This window comes from Leuciscus leuciscus (assembly GCF_965113295.1).
Source record: "Leuciscus leuciscus genome assembly, chromosome: 1".
Lineage (NCBI taxonomy): Eukaryota > Metazoa > Chordata > Actinopteri > Cypriniformes > Leuciscidae > Leuciscus > Leuciscus leuciscus.
Window position 1 is genome coordinate 36,474,931 of NC_138725.1, and position 20,000 is coordinate 36,494,930.

The following is a 20,000-nucleotide window of genomic DNA, read 5'->3' on the forward strand; positions in this document are numbered from 1 at the left end:
GCTCTGTAATTATTGGGTGCAGATGTCTAACTCCTGCCTCTTGATATATTTATATTTTGTTAATGCATTTTAAAACCATTTGTTTAAGTGAAAATATTTTTTTTGACTAATTTATTTGTATTAACATCCCTCCTCCCAATATTGTAATTAGTTATGCCTGTAGGTGCTGTATGATGATATCATTAAAAAAATTCAGTGGGGTTTTTACACGAGGTTTCAGATTATTTTCTAAGATAAGTTCTGCGATGAACTAAAGTTAATCAATCTTGTTTTGTTCACCAGGATAATCTTCACTTGTATTTTAAGTGTATTTTTTAAAGGGCTTTCATCACACTTGTATTCAAAAGGCTAACTAACTTTTTTTTTTCTCTCCCCAGATGGGATGGCCCTGTAAATTGTGCAGCACTGTGGTACAAGGAAAGAGTGACATTTTAAAGCATTGTATACTGCATCAGGGGACCTTTGGACACGGCCATGCCTTGCCTTGTATTCATATTAGTGCAGCAGATTAATGGCATATTTCAAGAGAATCGTTCAAATTGGTATAGAAGCATGAAATTTGGCACAGATACTCTCTAAGGGTCACTTTTTGGGAAAAAGGCGTTGGCCACCGAAAAATTCAACATGGCGGCCATTTTTTCAAGATGGCCGCTATTTCTGTAAAATGCTCATTATGTCAATTGTTAAAACAGTGATGTAGGCATAACATTTTGTGAAAATACTCTCTTCAGAATGTTTTTTTTGGAAAACGGTGCTTGTCCCTCAAAAATTCAAGATGGCTACCAGTTTTCAAGATGGCCGCCATTTCTCTTGAATCCTTACATCTTTTTTTCAAATGGTGCTGCTATCATGAAATTTGGTACAAATATTCTTCAAGGAACATTATCATGGAAAAAGGTGTGTGCCGCTCAAATTCAAGATGGTGACCATTTTCAAGATGGCCACCATTTCTGTCAGAGCTCAATTTAATGTGTTAAGGAAGGTTTTGTTTAATAGAGTGAACGTCATTACACAACCAGGGCACACTGGTGACTTAACTGCTGGGGAACTCAGCATGGGGTTCAGTGTCAGCTGACCTAGTTTTACTTACACTGTAGTTCTTGACTAGTAGTAATAGTATAGCTAAGTTTAGTGTCCCAAATGCTGTCTACCAGCCCCTCATCAATTAGCTAGTAATAGATGTAGTTAGATAGCCGCACCTGAATTGACAGAGAGCCGAGCCAAGGGTAAGCGGGGCAATACATGACTTGTTCATGTATGCTTACCTGGAAGGTGTACAGATCACACGGGACTTAAATGGCACTGGATGAATGATCGGGCTAGGTGTAGGTGACCCGTACCTAGTTGTATCCCATACCTGAATGTGTACTATGTCTATGATTGAGGTGGTAAAAGGATAACCCCTCGGCCTTAATCAGACAACAAACCCCCAAAATGGCAAATGAAAATCCCATGTCAGCCAAGAGGCCAACTGATTGGAAGAAATGTTGTCTTTGTCAGACAGACACAAAGGAACCCCTCCAATCACCACCTACCCATCATGTTTCTCAACATGATGGCTATAAAATGATTGCCACCAACATTCCACTCTTACACAAGATGAACAAAATGCCAATGACCCTGGACCTGGAACGACTGGATGAAGGTGGTGGTATAGAAGCTTTGAGAAGAACCAAGCGAAGTATCACTACAATTGTCTACTTCGGTTCAACAACACAAAGTTACTTCGTGCCCAGAAGCAACAATCCGATGCTCAATGTAGTGAGATAGATGAAGGCCAAACAAAGCATCGCAGAACCATGATGCAGAAAATTCTAGATGATCAGGTTTGCTTTCTTTGTGATAACATATCTCCTGAATCTGACCTACGTCAGGTAATGACACTGCAACTGAATGACAGACTACATGAATGTGCACAAACACTGAATGATGCTAAATTATTGTCTCAACTAAGTGGTGCTGATGCCATTGCACAGGAGCTGAAATACCATAATTTGCGTCTCATTCATCTTTACAACAGAGAGAAACCTCAGAAGGCTTGAGAAAGAGTCACAGAGTGAAACGATTCAACCAGCCATCTTTCCTATGGCTCTTTCTGAACTGGTCACCTATATTGTTGAAACCAGTCTCAATTCTGATGGTCCTTCCGCCTTCCGTCTCGCAGATACAGTGGGGAGAACAAGTATTTGATACACTGCTGATTTTGCAGGTTTTCCCACTTACAAAGCATGTAGAAGTCTGTAATTTTTATCATATGTATTCTTCAACTGTGAGTGACGGAATCTAAAACAAAAATCACATTGTATGATTTAAGTAATTAATTAGCATTTTATTGCAAGACATAAGTATTTGATACATCAGAAAAGCAGAACTTAATATTTGGTACAGAAACCTTTGTTTGCAATTACAGAGATCATTCGTTTCCTGTAGTTCTTGACCAGGTTTGCACACGCTGCAGCAGGGATTTTGGCACACTCCTCCAGACCTTCTCCAGATCCTTCAGGTTTCGGGGCTGTCGCTGGGCAATACAGACTTTCAGCTCCCTCCAAAGATTTTTTATTGGGTTTAGGTCTGGAGACTGGCTAGGCCACTCCAGGACCTTGAGATGCTTCTTACAGAGGCACTCCTTAGTTGCCTTGGCTGTGTGTTTCAGGTCTTTGTCATGCTGGAAGACCCAGCCACAACCTATATTCAATGCTCTTACTGAGGGAAGGAGGTTGTTGGCCAAGATCTCGCGATACATGGCCCCATCCATCCTCCCCTCAATACGGTGCAGTCGTCCTGTTCCCTTTGCAGAAAAGTATCCCCAAAGAATGATGTTTCCACCTCCATGCTTCACGGTTGGGATGGTGTTCTTGGGGTTGTACTCATCCTCCTTCTTCCTCCAAACACGGCAAGTGGAGTTTAGACCAAAAAGCTCTATTTTTGTCTCATCAGACCACATGACCTTCTCCCATTCCTCCTCTGGATCATCCAGATGGTCATTGGCAAACTTCAGATGGGCCTGGACATGCACTGGCTTGAGCAGGGGGACCTTGTGTGCGCTGTAGGATTTTAATCCATGATGGCGTAGTGTGTTACTAATGGTTTTCTTAGAGACTGTGGTCCCAGCTCTCTTCAGGTCATTGACCTGCTGTGTAGTTCTGGGCTGATCCCTCACCTTCCTCATGATCATTGATGCCCCACGAGGTGAGATCTTGCATGGTGCCCCAGACCGAGGGAGATTGACCGTCATCTTGAACTTCTTCCATTTTCTAATAATTGTGCCAACAGTTGTTGCCTTCTCACCAAGCTGCTTGCCTATTGTCCTGTAGCCCATTACACAGCTCTCTGGTCTTGGCCATTGTGGAGAGGTTGGAGTCTGTTTGATTGAGTGTGTGGACAGGTGTCTTTTATACAGGTAACAAGTTCAAACAGGTGCAGTTAATACAGGTAATGAGTGGAGAACAGGAGGGCTTCTTAAAGAAAAACTAACAGGTCTGTGAGAGCCGGAATTCTTACTGGTTGGTAGGTGATCAAATACTTATGTCATGCAATAAAATGCAAATTAATTATTTAAATAAAATACAATGTGATTTTCTGGATTTTTGTTTTAGATTCCGTCTCTCACAGTTTCAGTGTACCTATGATAAAAATTACAGACCTCTACATGCTTTGTAAGTAGGAAAACCTTCAAAATCAGCAGTGTATCAAATACTTGTTCTCCCCACTGTATGTGCAACCTGTACCAGCAGCGTATCCTTTTTCTAACAGTGGCACTTCCTCTCTGTGGACTACACCTTGCCGTGGTGGAGAGGCTTGTGTACTCCAATGAACCTGAGACCTATGCCGGTGGGGATTTTATATCCCTGGCAAGTTTAACTAAGCTGGACAGGTCAAAGGAGAGGAGGCAGACAAAGCAGACATTATGACTATTTGACAGAAATGGTGGCCATCTTGAAAATGGTGTCCATCCTGAATTTTTGAGTGGCACATACCTTTTTCCAAAAGAGTGTTCCTTGAAGAGTATTTCTGCCTAATTTTATGCTTGCATCACCATTTGAACACTTGAAATAATTAATATTCGACAGGAACGGTGGCCATCTTTAAAAATGGCGGCCATCTTGAATTTTTGAGGGACAAGCATCTTTTTCTATTAACATGTCCTTTAGAGAGTATTTGTATAAAATTTTATGCTTGGATCACTGTTTGAATAATTGATATAATAAGCATTGAATAGCAATGGCGGCCATTTTGAAAAATGGCCGCCATATTGAATTTTTGAGTGGCCAACGCCTTTTTCCAAAATAGTGGCCCTTAGAGAGTATCTGTGCCAAATTTCATGCTTCTATACCAAAGTGAACGATTTTTTTACTAATCTGCTGCACTATATAGATTGCCCATGTTCTTTTAAATCCTGGAGTACCTTCCACTCTCGCCTCTCAAGATACCACCCAGAAGCTAAATCCCTTAATTCACCACAAGTAAGTCTTTCATTTACCTGCATTTTGTGTCAAAACCCTGGATTTTACAATGAAGAGGATTTTTTTGAACACATATTTGTTTTCCATCAACAAATGAGATGGTTTGTCTTAAATACTTCATTTTTATCTCAAAGGGGGCTGCAGAGACCACTGTTCATGAGTAGGGGTGGGATGATACAGGTACCTCACGATTCAATTCTGTGGCGATATGTGGTCCACGATATGATAATATCACGATTCGCGATATCTACGATATTCAATATATTGGAAGAAATTTCATCAACGATATATCACGATATATGTGACTGAAAAGAAAAAGAAGGAATAAGGAAATTTTATGCATTTATTAATGCCAACATTTCCAACACTGTGCAAAGAAATATGCATTTGCATAATAACTCACTGCCTCCTGGTCTTAAATGTAAACACTGTACATCTAGACAGATAAAAGTGCATGAACATTACAAAACAACATGAACATTAACATGTGTAAACCATAATACTGAAACATCAGTAGCGAACGAGGTGCATTTGCAGATTCGTAGTGTTGCTGTTATATTTTATCTTTGCAAAGCAGTTCTTGCAGATTGCATAGTCTTTATCCAGTGCCTTTCCGTCGACTGTCTCGTAAAACCCTTTAGAGTGGAAACTAGCGGGTGGGTCTTTGATTAGTTTTTAGCGCAATTTTCCACCGGACAAAATTGCGATTGTTAACTCATGATTTCTGTTCTGTCTGTGCGCACCAATCTTGCACTTCTATCTACTCCTCAACCAGACCACCTAGAGACTTCGGGTTTTCGGCAGTATGTAAAGGAAGGTCTAATCTCGGGAACGCACAAAAAAAATCCAGGAAAAGATTTACTATCTCTTAGTGTTGTGATCCCATGACGTGAGAAAATTGCGCTAAAACACTCACTGAGTTTTTATTACTTGTTTATTGTTTTCCGCCATTCTTCTCGCTTCTCTTTTTTTCTGCAATTCTCTGTTGTTGTTAGTTAACTTGTGTTCTTCACCGGCCGCTGTTTGCGCCACTTTACCCCTATTTACTCGAACAGCGCCCCCCGCAAACAGAATGGTAGATATTGGGTAGTGACAGTGACACTGACAACGGGTAGGCTAAATTAATCATTTTGTGTTGTAATAAAATATCGATATTGGGCGTTAGTGTATCGATTATTTATTGCGACAGAGAGCACAACAATATATTGCAATATCGATTTTTTTTCCCACCCCTATTCATGAGGACCTGAAAAAGAAGGATATGAGCATCTATGTCTGCCGTGAGCCAGATGCAGTAGGAATCATCATTGAGGGAATACCAGTCCTTACCAATCTTGGAAATCTGGCCAAAGCATGCTGCTTGGGTTGACATATGCACTTAATCTCGAGTATCCATCCAAGGTTTCAAAAACATTTGAGGTGTTTCAAAGACTTTTCATGGGACTTGACACACTGTGCCCAAAACCAAGCCCCAAGTTCATGACTCTGAAAAACAAGCTCCTTGCCTAGGCACTCAGACATGACAGACTGTCACTCTGCACTTGTGAACATCTGTTTTCTTTGTCTGTTCAACATCATTATACATTGGACATAACATTGAATTTTTCAGGATGTTATAATGGTTTGTCCTTGTCATGTTTTATACTATGCTGCAGGTCATACTTTCTGGTGTGAAAAAAGTTTATATTTTATACACACAAAATAGCCCTGCTGTGAAGCTGCACTTTAAAAACTGGTCAGTTAGTGGGATCAGTGAGATGTTTAACTAAAGATGTTTAAAAATATTTCCACACGCTGTAAAGGTATTATGCTAAGCTGTACTTTTTAAGTTGAGGAGATGATCATGCTTGTGAACTGTAATGTAAGTGTTAATGTTTCAATATTATGTACACAATGTACTGTAAATGTGTTTTACTAACCAGCAGTTTATAAGCTGCAATGGTTTAATAAATGTTGGAAATTGACATAGTAGCACCTAATTATTTGAAGCCGTTCCAAAACAAAGAAAGGGCAAATTGGTCAAAATTAATTAATCAGAAGACATTAACTAGTATTTTTTCATTTAAATGTTACCTATTTTAATTAAGTCTAATGTGTATAATATGCTGGTATGTTTTACATTGATTGTACTCAATTTATTGGCTTTTTCTGAAAATGCTACTTAATATTTTTGTATACATTGAAATGCACATTATTAAGTTGTCCTTACTCAAAATATCAGTTAGTTCACTAAACTTGCAAAAAGTAGTTGGAAAATGTTGCCTTAATTTTTTTGAGTTGAATCTAAGTAACAGTTTTTACATTCTATTAATGTTACTAGAAGATTGTGTTCATAACTTTGAGAGAAGCTTGACAGAACGTTGCCAAAGTTCGCTGGGAAGTCACTTCCAGTTCACTTTATAGTATAATATAAAATATTAGTCAGATTTTAAAAAAGGTTCACTAATAAACACAGAGATATCTGTTTCAGTAGATATCTGTGACTCTGATACACACTAATATTATCTTCTGTTCATAATCACGTTCAGAGACAAGCTTTTATTCTGTCGCTTGTGTTTGTTCATAATAGACACTGAAGGGAAATATCTAATCTGTGTGAAGATAAAGAGTTACAGTAACACTTCACTGTTCCTTCATTAATGAATAACTATACAGGAACAAATGAGTAACGCACTATTAACTAACAACAAACTCTGATTAACAAATTAGTAAGTAATAGCGCTCAGTTGAATGTAGAAGTTCACTATTAGCTAAACAGTATCTACTATTTTTTCACACCTACTAAGATATACAGGTTCATAATTAACATGGATAATGCATAATTTATAATAAAAGGTAACAGTAACCCACTAGTAATGACTCAAGTGCTACTACATCATTCTAAAGGAATGACTAATTGTTTGGATCAGTATTCTAGAGTGAAAAACATGATAACTACCTAATATTGACTGAAGTCATTGTAGCTTTTGAGATTTTTGTAAGATTTTGAATAGTAATTCCTTCCGATGGATTTGGTAACACTTTAGTCATTAGTAGTGTGTTCCCATGATCTTCACTCTAGAATACTGATCCAAATTATTAGTAGTTCCTTTAGAAGATGTAGTAACACTTGAGTCATTACGATCCAAAATCGTACAAAAACCTCAAAAGCTTACAATGACTTCAGTCAATATTAGGTATTTATCAAGCTTTTCACTTTAGAAAACTAAAAGGATGCAGTAATACTTGAGTCATGACTAATGCGTTACCATTACCTTAAATTATACATTATGCATTATTAATATTAATTATGAATCTGTATATAGTAGTTCTTAGTAGTCTTCAGTGAGGTATGAAAAATAGTAGTTACTGATTAGCTAAAAGTGAACCCCATTCAACTGAGTGCTATTACTTACTAATTCATAAAGCAGATTTTCTTGTTAGTTACTCATTTGTTCCTGTGTAGTTATTCATTAATGACGGAGCAGTTTTATAAAGTGTTACCAGAGTTACAGCACATTCTTTTTATTAACAGGTCTTGAGTTAAGTGTCAGTTAAAGGGTTAGTTCATCCATATAAAGAAACCTGTCCTCACTGTATGACTATATTTATTTCACAGATCATAAAAAACGGATTTGTTTTACTGGCACTTTCAAGCTTCAAAAAAAGACACAGAGGCATCATTAAAATAGACATTATGACTCATGCATTATATTATTTGTTATTGCTAATGAATATAAGAGAGGATCTGACGAAAGGTTAGGCTGTAGTTGTTATAACCAGCGTTATGTAAAAACCACCAGAAGACTACAGTCACCGTGTGCAGTTCGTGTGCGCCCCCTTCTGCTCTGACTGTGAACTACATTTCTAGTTAAAACAGTGGCAATGCAAACATCAGTGGTCCAGTGACCCAGGAACCAAAAACACTTACAGCCTAAAATCAGGGCAAACAACAACAGTCCTCGCAGCTATGAGTGACTTCTCCTGCTCATGGATGCTTCTGTCATGTTTCAAAACACTTTCTTAAGCAAATTAAGTTGATTTAAACATGAATTTTCAAATGGCTGTTCATTTTGTGAATGTTCTGCTAAAGAAATGAAAAGGCTAATATTAAACTTCTGTACGTGAAGTCATTAGTGAGAATTTCTAACAAGATATCTGACAAAATTATTTGTTTTAAACTTTAAAAATATATGAAGTGTCGTCCTGGTGGTGCTGTCAGGAGTGAGGGGTCGTCATGGTGACGCTGTCAGGAATGAGGGGTCGTCATGGTGATGCTGTCGGGAGTGAGGGGTCGTCATGGTGATGCTGTCAGGAGTGAGGGGTTGTCATGGTGATGCTGTCAGGAGTGAGGGGTTGTCATGGTGATGCTGTCAGGAGTGAAGGGTCATAATGGTGAGGCTGTCAGGAGTGAGGGGTCGTCATGGTGACCCTGTCGGGAGTCAAGGGTCGTCATGGTGAGGCTGTCAGGGTCGTCATGGTGACACTGTCAGGAGTGAGGGGTCGTCATGGTGATGCTGTCGGGAGTGAGGGGTTGTCATGGTGACCCTGTCGGGAGTAAGGGGTCGTCATGGTGAGGCTGTCAGGGTCGTCATGGTGATGCTGTCAGGAGTGAGGGGTCGTCATGGTGACCCTGTCGGGAGTCAAGGGTCATCATGGTGAGGCTGTCAGGAGTGAGGGGTCGTCATGGTGACCCTGTCGGGAGTGAGGGGTCGTCATGGTGACACTGTCAGAAGTGAGGGGTCGTCATGGTGACGCTGATAGGAGTGTGGGATCGTCATGGTGACGCTGTCAGAAGTGAGGGGTCGTCATGGTGACGCTGATAGGAGTGTGGGATCGTCATGGTGAGGCTGTCAGGAGTGAGGGGTCATCATGGTGACACTGTCAGAAGTGAGGGGTTGTCATGGTGACGCTGATAAGAGTGTGGGATCGTCATGGTGAGGCTGTCAGGAGTGAGGGGTCATCATGGTGAAGCTGTCAGGAGTGAGGGGTCGTCATGGTGACACTGTCAGAAGTGAGGGGTTGTCATGGTGACGCTGATAAGAGTGTGGGATCGTCATGGTGACGCTGTCAGGAGTGAGGGGTCGTCATGGTGACCCTGTCGGGAGTCAAGGGTCGTCATGGTGAGGCTGTCAGGGTCGTCATGGTGACACTGTCAGGAGTGAGGGGTCGTCATGGTGACGCTGTTGGGAGTGAGGGGTGGTCATAGTGAAGCTGTCAGGAGTGAGGGGTCGTCATGGTAATGCTTTCAGGAGTGAGGGGTTGTCATGGTGACCCTGTCGGGAGTCAGGGGTCGTCATGATGAGGCTGTCAGGGTCGTCATGGTGATGCTGTCAGGAGTGAGGGGTCGTCATGGTGACGCTGATAGGAGTGTGGGATCATCATGGTGACCCTGTCGGGAGTCAGGGGTCGTCATGATGAGGCTGTCAGGGTCGTCATGGTGACACTGTCAGGAGTGAGGGGTCGTCATGGTGATGCTGTCAGGATGAGTGCGGAAATCTTAAAGGTGAAAAGGTTAAGCTTCAAATTCAATAATACATAATAAAATTTATAATGAGAAAAGACATTATTATTTGAACAAATCAGACTCAAATAAAGTATCATATAAACACAAAAACTGTTAACTGATACCGGACACTTCATTAACAAAGAGTTGTAATGAATTAGCTGTTTGTAAGTATGCTGAGGTATGTAATTCTTTATCTTCACACAGATTAGATATTTCCCCTGAACTGCTGTCAAGGACAAAGACAAGAGAAATAGCTCTTTCAGAAGGACGTTGATAACTGATTAACAAGGTCAGTAATGATAGTGAAATTAGTGAGTTACAGTAAGATCTGCTCTCTGGTCATGGACTTGTAAGTGCAATGATAGCACATTTCATTATTTTTATAGGACACCTGTGGGAACTTGAGGAGAGCTTGATACATCCACTAAAAATCACCAAAACACCAGCCGACTAAAAAACATTGACACTTCAGGAAGAAAAAAAAAGCAAAGTAGTGACAAAAAATTATCCTGCAGCATTTAAGCAAATGACATGCACTACTGATCAAATGTTTGTGGCTGATAAGATTTTTTAAAATATTTTAATGCAAAAAGAAATCACACTTACTTGAATCTATATGTCTGTGTGTAAATCAAGTCTCAGCAAAAAAACGGCAAATCAAGAGAGATAAGATAACCAGATGAAACTTTGGCCAGCAGAGACGCGCAGCGAGAGTGAGTAAAAGAGGCTGAGCCGGAGAACCGCACACAATCTAATTGTGTCACAGAGACAGTGAGGCCGAACACCTGAACACAATCCGCTCTGATCATGCTGTGGACGCCGGTTCTCTGTCTGTGTTTGTGTGCTCAGTCTCTGGCGGTCCCAGTTCCAGCGCACCGGGCCACTGAGCACAGAAAACTGCTGCTGGTCTCCTTCGATGGCTTCAGGTGGGACTACGACAGGGACGTGGACACGCCGCACCTGGACGCCATGGCCAAGGATGGGGTCAAAGCCACATATGTGACCCCTGCGTTCCTCACTATCACCAGCCCGACACACTTCACCATCCTCACAGGTACAATACAACACATATGAAGCAATGCACACAGAAGAATCATGGCCATATTAGGGCTGTCAAAATGAATGCGTTAATGCATGCGATTATTTTATATTTTTTTCTAACGCAATTAACATAGAATCTGTTTTTTTTTTCTTTTATATCAACATTTGGCTGTGCTACAGTATATGATCACACTATCATTAGCTATCATCACAAACCATTCAAGCACGATAAGATGAAAAAAATTAACTTAAATCTGTACTGGCGCTTGTCTGTGAACACACACAACTAAAAGTGTGCACAGAAAGACAACGCTTGAACGGACAAAAACACAAAAAGTATGTCGAGTATCCTTGTAAGCACAGTCTTAAATGAGTTACATAAAGTCTTAAATGACTGAAAAGAGTTAGTTGTGAGAAAATAGGATGTGTGTCATATTATGTGTGTCTTAAAGTGACAGCAGCCTAATAAACCTGCCGCTCTGTCATTAATGTTAATCAAAGAACAAAATTCACTGCTCTTGACTGAATTACTTTTGTAGCTTTAATAAGGATTAATTCAATTCAATTCACATTTGTTTGTATAGCACTTTTCACAATAAACATCGTTTCAAAGCAGCTTTACAGAAAAAGCATGAGTCCACATTACAATTTAGAGTGATCTGTTATCAGAGGTGAAGGTATGCATTTCAGAAATGTACATATACAAATCACACAGTTAGCTAAATTTGTTTTGAATTTAAACAATGTAATAATTTAAGGCAGAAACAATGAGCTCATTGAAGTGAATGCATTAATCCTCATTTAGTTTATAATTTACGCATTGAAGTCTATGAAGTGTTTGATAACTTTATTCAATGTCTGTATATATCCTACATGTTAGATCAAATATTAAAAATAACTGTCTTATGTTGTTTCTACATTAATTTGGAGATTAACTGTGAAATTATTACAATATAAAAATATATTAAAAACTTTAATGTTAGATGCAATTAATCACGATCAATTACAGGAAAATGTGCGATTAATTCGTTTTTTTTTTTATCGACATGCAGCACTTAGTATATATACTGTATATATATACTGTATATATATATAACATTTTATTTAATTCATAATTAATTCTAATCATTAAATTAATTCTTCAAAATTAATTATCATTATATACAATGTAAATAGTTTTAAATATGTGCATTTAATATTTATGTACGTCCATCCATCCAGATGAAACAAGGCAATAATGAATACTTATATCCATTAATACAGTATGCATATACACTTTTCAAAGATGTAAATAAAACAGTATGTTTTTTTACGAGTGACAGTTGTTTTAAAGTAAATCTTACACTATCTTTTTGTAATGTCTATAAGTATGATTGATGAGAAAGTATCTCTCTGCAGGGAAATATATAGAGAATCACGGTGTAATTCACAACATGTGGTTTAACACCAGCACCTGGGAGAAGAAGTCCTACTACAAGTCACAGTTTGTGAACGAGTGGTGGGACAGTGGAAGTCTGCCCATATGGATCACGGCTCAGAGACAGGTACTCTTACACCAGCAGGATCCGTCCCAAGTAGCCTTACTGTTAAGGGTTGAATGGTGTGCACTAAGGCCCTGTCCCAAATGGCACACTTCATATGCACTTTTGGTCTTGTGGACTTACAATGGCTGCCACGTGTGCGTGTCCGTTAAAGGTGAACTAAGTAACTTTTTTTACCTTAACTGAACAGCTTTGGAGTCATTGGAATGGTTATATTACTTATTTCGGATTGAATGGTGGTCGTTTCGCACCCCCCTGGTGCCCGTGAGCGGAAAATCCGCACTTGCAACTTTGAGCCGGCGGGCCGCCGGCCACCGCGTCAGGAAGTCTCGCGTGATATCAGGTCTCGCGATGTAAACAATTGCTTTACGGCCAAAAGAAATCTGCTAAATTGCTGTCATTATTGCGCTCCCTCACGCTGTTCGAACCCGAATGAAGAAGACGTTTTAAAGAATGTCCCATCTGCTTTGATGTCGTTGATCTACTAGCCTCTGGTGTCTGAGAATCGCCAACGAGTTTTTACAACAGTGTTGTCAAATATCTATTCCGAAGCTGTGGGGGGAGCTCTAGAGAGAAACCTGCGAGCAAAAAGCGAGAATACAGCGAAGAAATCCCGAAACTACTGAGCCCTGCTTTAAGTCCGTGAGACCCAAGGGGGTAATCTTTCAGCCGGAAACTGAAGCTTCCCCGAGGGCCGCCATTGATTAGCAGACCATCACCTGCTGTTAGCATTCCATTGATTCCATTCATTTTGGCGTCACTTTGACAGCGAATAACTTTACTTCTGAGGTGTTTAAAGACTCCATTTGTCCATTATTTATTTCTAAAGAAACACGAAAATGTATAAAATGCTCCATTACCTTGTATGTTACGTTATGGCCCCGTCGAAGCAGTTTTTGTAAAAATAGGCTAACGATTGCGTCATAATCACGCGACTCTCTGTCGCACAGTAGAGAGATTACCGTATGGACAGGAGGAGAAGCTCGCGGGCAATCGGGAGGACGTGGAGGCAAAATGACAAAATTATTAATCAGAATACCTAGCAAAAGTTTCTCCTGCTCCCAGCTCATGGACAGCTCCTACTCACACTCTCCGTCTCTGCAAGTTTCGGAAGGTAATGACTCAGATTTCTCTTGGCACAGCTACTAGAAGACAGACGGGTTGCTCACGTCACATCTATGTCGTCAAGCTCAGTTTGAGTCTGCGCAGTACGCTCAGCCATCAGGAAGTGAGTGCTTCTAATTGACTTCACTTTTCTCCGTTGAAGTCTATGGGGTCGCTGTGTCCATTTCTTTTACTGTCTATGGTGAGACCGTAGGGTGTCCCATTTGTCATTTTAGACATCAGAAGGGTGCTCGCGGTCGATATGCGCCCTTGATGCGCACTTTTGCCGAGCCAGCACTGATGCGGACTCCGCAGCAGACTTCTTCCCAACAGTCAAAGCGGCATTATGTTACGAAAGTGCGGACTCGTAGGAAGACCACGAGTGCTTAGGGTGCCATTTGGGACAGGGCCTAAGCAGTATGCACGATTCCATTCTGAACATTCTGAAGCCTTTGTCTTAACAGTCTGTCATATTATTTACTATATGACTAATTTAAATACGATAATAATATAATATAATATAATATAATATAATATAATATAATATAATATAATATAATATAATATAATATAATATAATATACCAGTAATAATTTTTAAAGGGGTGGTTGATTATGATTTCACTTTTTAAACTTTAGTTTGTGTGTGATGTTGCTGTTTGAGCATAAACAACATCTGCAAAGTTACAACGCCCAAAGTTCAAAGCAAAGGGAGATATTTTCTTTTAAAGAAATTCCTTTTTAAGAACTATACAACAAACAGCTGGTAGGGACTACACAAGCTTCCTCCTGTAGCCTGACGTCGTCATACTCAGATTCTAGTCAGAATGTGAGTCTGATACTGCTCCATTGAGCTTTGATTATGGGGCGTGTTTCAACCGAACCAGGAAGGAATATGCCTCTGCACTCAATTGGATAGACCTACAACCAATCAGAGCAACGGAGTAAGTGACGTATGTTTTTCATTCATGTTTCCGATCGACAAATGCCTTGATCGCGGTTCTCTGTTCCACTTTTAAAATGAATGCGCTGTCGATATCTTCTATAACAGACGTGATGGCGGAATCTACACATAATGTTTTATAAACAAAGTTCGAGAGGAGCACGTTCAAATAATCAATCCAATCAACTTGTCATCAAACAATTGCCGTCTACGGTCTACTCTACACTATCAGCATGAGAGGAAGCATATATTTATTCACTATGTCAACTCACCTAACATTCCTTGACAGTTTTCAGCATCCCTCCACTCACTCTCACGCCCGGAGCCTCTCCTCGGACAACACGCCAAATATGCATTTATTCTATCTGATTTATTTGTAAGTGTGAACTCGTGAAATAACAATTCTTCAGCGGCAGTCATCTTTGTTGTAAACGAATTCAACCCAAGCGCTCGTTGGTGACGTGGATGATTACGTTACGTTGCTCATCTGTCCATCATCGTATAAAGCCCGCCCTGACAATTTGATTGGTCCGAACAATTTTTGTTCGGGCATAATAGCTCCTCAACGGATCGAGTCCAGACCGAACTTCCCGACCTAAAAATGTTGTGGGCGGGGCTAAGTTCGGTTGGCATCCAGGCTATTCCTCCTGGGTTAATGACATCACAAACCCTAGAATTTACATAAACTCCGCTCCCGGAACAGATTATCAAGACAGAATGTTAATCAATGACTAGAAGATAACTACTCATAAGCTACATTAATTCATCAACTAACCATTCAGAAATGTCCTGTTGCTTCTACATGTTGTCACTTCTTCTTGAGTCTCTCCATGCATCATTGTCTGACTTCAGTTTGAACATAAAAGGCTAAAAGTTGTAGAAATTTTCAGTGCATGTCTGTATGAGGTAAAAGGACAGGAGCTCTTGAAGCTCCGCCCTCTGTGCCGGGAACAGCAGCTCATTTGCATTTAAAGGAACAAACACAAAACCGTGCGTTTTTGCTCACCCTCAAAAAGTGACAATTTTAACATGCTATATAAAAATATCTGTGGGGTATTTTGAGCTAAAACTTCACGCACACACTCTGGGGACATCAAATACATATTTTACATCTTGTGAAAAGGGCATTATACCACCCCTTTAAATGTGTATAACATATGTTAAATGTAGTCAAAAGTAACTGTAAATACTTCTTGACTTTAGAATGAAATAAACTGATTTAAAATGGATTCTGAATAAATATTGTCCTGTTTTTCTGGGATTTGGTTAGAGAGGACCATTTCAAATTGATTTGCTCTCCTGCAAGACACGTATTTCCCACTAGCAGACTGTCTGCTAATGATCCGCAACACTTCACTTTGAATCATCCTGAATACCTCATTTAATTTCCTCCAGTAAACTCTACATATAAAACCAGACACACAGGAGATTCAACCAAATTAATCGCAGAAAATGAGTCAAAACAATTATTTCCAGCTCAGAAACTCTAAATCTCATATGATGAAAAAAGTCGGTAAAAATACAGACTGTTAAGATTGTAGGGTCAAACCCTTAGAAAGGGTGATGCATGAACAACCAGCAGCAATTTAAAGAACATTTCTATAATCATTTACTACCTCTCATGTCGCACTAAACCGATGACTTTCTTTTTTTTCTGTGGAACAAAAAATTGTGTTTTAAAGCATCTCAGATCTTCTCTTGTCCATGCAATGCATGCATATTGTGACTAGGTCTGTCCAGCTCCAAACAATGACCATTAATGTAGCATAAAGAAATATATGTGACTTGTCAAGTTGCGGATGTGGATGCATGAATGAGGTTTTTGGAGCTTCTGCTTTTACTGTATGAAAAAAAAAAGTATTTGTTCAGAAGACATATAGAATAAAAAAAAAAGTAAATAAATAAAGTAAATAAAGCTAGATTTATAATTTTCTGCTTTGCTCTTATGGCGTGTTCACACCAAACGCGAATTTAATTATTTGCGCGAGTAGATTACATACAAAATCAATGCAAAGATGCGGATAGACGCGAATTGGGCGACGCGTTTGCCGCGAACGCTCGATATTCGCCTCAATCGCTGAATCGTTGAAAAATTTCAACTCAAAAGGAAAATTCGCATGACGCTTAGAAACGTTGTTGTTGTTGATGATGTGCGTGAAGTCACTCCTTTTCGTGCACTGTTTTTATTTGCGCGAGAGATGCGAAAAACAAGAAACATCCTGCGAGTAATCTATAGCGAGTAACGCGATGCGAATATACACTTCGCGTTTGGTGTGAACACACCATAAGAGTTGTATTAGTAAAATAATCATTTGCTGATTCAATTTTATTGATTTTCCCAAAAAAAAAAAAGGGTCTGAAGGCCGGTTCCCTCCACTTTCCTGGAACAGCATCCACTTATCAGGGAGAAAGTGCTTTTGTGAGAGAAGTGGAGCCAGAAAACTACAATTACAGCAATGAAACGGCCTGGCGAGAGAACATAGATAAAGTGATGGAGTCCTGGTTCAGAGGGCAGGACCTGGACTTTGTGTCCATGTACTTCGGCGAGCCTGACGCCACGGGACACAGGTACGGGCCGGACTCTCCCGAGCGCAGGGCGATGGTCCAACAGGTGGACCGGACCGTGGGATACTTGAGGAGCTCAGCTGAGAGAAACGGCCTGAGCGAGAGCCTCAACATCATCATCACGGCCGATCACGGCATGAGCACCGTCTACAGGAACGGCCTGGTGGAGGAGATCGTCCTCTCCAAGATCCCCGGCTTCTCTTTCGGAGATCTGTCCTTCCATATTGTGGACTTTGGACCGGCGGGACTTCTGCTTCCCAAAGAAGGGAGACTTGATAAAGTGTACAACGCACTGAAAGGCGCTCATCCGCATCTCCACGTCTATAAGAAAGAGGAGCTTCCCGTTCGCCTGCATTACTCCCAGAACGAGCGCATATTACCCATCATCCTCTGGGCCGATCCAGGGTACGTCATCAATGGGGTGAGCATTTCAGTTTTAAAAAAGACATTGATGTGAAACCTTAATGCATTTTTATCATTTAATATTAAGCACATTTGGGTTCACCTCAAAATTAAAAAAGAATACGATATATATAGTATTTTACCATAAAATTACATTAAATATAAGATTAGATCTATTTCCCCCCTGTATAATAAGAAGACTTACTGTTAACCAATTAACTGATTTTTACTGTAGCATTTTTTTACAGTAAAAAATACGGTAGAAATCTTGTTAATTGGTTAATATTAAGTTCCCTTACTATGCATAAAGTAGATAAAGCATTTTTTATCTATCAGTTATGATTTTTGCATTGTGACATTATATTCATGATTTTTAAGCACATTTTCCTACCAGTTTCTTCAAACTTAAGAAGTAAAGGCGCTGGCAACATCAAGGTCATTCATTGGTTTGAAATGATCGCTTTGGATAAAAGCATTGGCCAAATGTATAAATGTAAATGTAATTCTCATTATTTTGGTGATGTATATATATATATACACTCACCTAAAGGATTATTAGGAACACCTGTTCAATTTCTCATTAATGCAATTATCTAATCAACCAATCACATGGCAGTTGCTTCAATGCATTTAGGGGTGTGGTCCTGGTCAAGACAATCTCCTGAACTCCAAACTGAATGTCAGAATGGGAAAGAAAGGTGATTTAAGCAATTCTGAGCGTGGCATGGTTGTTGGTGCCAGACGGGCCGGTCTGAGTATTTCACAATCTGCTCCGTAAACAGAATGAGAACATGGATCCATCATGCCTTGTTACCACTGTGCAGGCTGGTGGTGGTGGTGTAATGGTGTGGGGGATGTTTTCTTGGCACACTTTAGGCCCCTTAGTGCCAATTGGGCATCGTTTAAATGCCACGGCCTACCTGAGCATTGTTTCTGTCCATGTCCATCCCTTTATGACCACCATGTACCCATCCTCTGATGGCTACTTCCAGCAGGATAAAGCACCATGTCACAAAGCTCGAATCATTTCAAATTGGTTTCTTGAACATGACAATGAGTTCACTGTACTAAAATGGCCCGCACAGTCACCAGATCTCAACCCAATAGAGCATCTTTGGGATGTGGTGGAACAGGAGCTTCGTGCCCTGGATGTGCATCCCACAAATCAACTGCAAGATGCTATCCTATCAATATGGGCCAACATTTCTAAAGAATGCTTTCAGCACCTTGTTGAATCAATGCCACGTAGAATTAAGGCAGTTCTGAAGGCGAAAGGGGGTCAAACACAGTATTAGTAAGGTGTTCCTAATAATCCTTTAGGGGAGTGTATATATATATATATAATATATATATATATATATATATATATATATATATATATATATCATTATATTAATGAAAACTGAGGGTTAAATGTACTAAATCGCTTCCCAGATAATGTACAAAAAACCTTAAATTAATTATAAATAAATACATTTGTATTACAGTAATGATAACTTGGGAGTAAATATGCTAAATCACCATGAAAATAATGTACAAAAATGCACATTAATAAATAAATAAACAAACACTTACTTCTTTAAGTACAGTAATGAAAATTTGGGGGTAAATGTGCTAAATCACCATGAAAATAATTGTAAAAAACGTTAATGGTCCTTGATATTAATGGTTAGAGATCTTCTGAGACATATGAAGTATTGCATTCAAATTGACCAAATGATATTGATTCATCAGTGAATGTTCAGATCAAAGTAGTTGTACATGATCAACAGTCACAGATTATCTGTGTTTTATGGGTTTTCTCTGATATCTGAGCGGCTCACACTGAGAAATATCATCAGCTCTGTCAGGAAATGAACAAACTGTCCTCGTGTTTACTTTATTGACATATTAATCTATGATATTTGAGTGCATATCTGTGGGAATCTCACCAAACCTGGTAACACTTTACAATAAGGTTCATTAGTTAACATAAAACTACCTTTTAACATGAACTAAGAACAAACAATACTTCTTCAGCATTTATTAATCTTAGTTCATTTTAATTTCAGCATTTACTAATCAAAGGTTGTATTTGTTAACATTAGTTAATGCACCGTGAACTAACATGAACAAACGATGAACAGCTATATTTTTATTAACTAACATTAATAAATATAAATTAATAATAATACAAAAAAGGCATTATTATTTTATAAAATACATTTTATAATATATACATATATTTTTTTTTTAAGTAATGAAATGTTTGTTTCTATGGTTTTAGTTGTAGTTAACCAACTAATTAGCAAATCTAATTACAGGCAACGAACATAATCAATGGCTAATAATACATTGCCCCTCCTCTCCTTTTAATTTGCATTGTAATTAATCTATTAATCAATACTGTTCTCCCATGACAACCTAAGAGGTCGAGCTCTTTGAGCTCCTGTTGACCTTTGACCCACAGAGGTC

At 39.4% G+C, this 20,000-nt stretch overlaps 1 protein-coding gene across 3 annotated transcripts in view; it reads left to right on the forward strand.

Moving 5' to 3' along the window:
- Nucleotides 1-10,098: 10,098 nt before the first annotated feature.
- LOC309495137 (ectonucleotide pyrophosphatase/phosphodiesterase family member 7-like) overlaps nt 10,099-20,000 on the forward strand; it is a 14,835-nt gene continuing 4,933 nt past the window's right edge. The window contains exons 1-4 of one of the 3 annotated variants that reach the window (XM_082164747.1): nt 10,099-10,115; nt 10,801-11,005; nt 12,391-12,536; nt 16,933-17,565. In XM_082164747.1, coding sequence (XP_082020873.1) covers nt 10,921-11,005; nt 12,391-12,536; nt 16,933-17,565 — 864 coding nt within the window. In that variant the 5' untranslated portion in view covers nt 10,099-10,115; nt 10,801-10,920. The other 2 variants (XM_082164746.1, XM_082164745.1) reach the window with 2 other exon arrangements.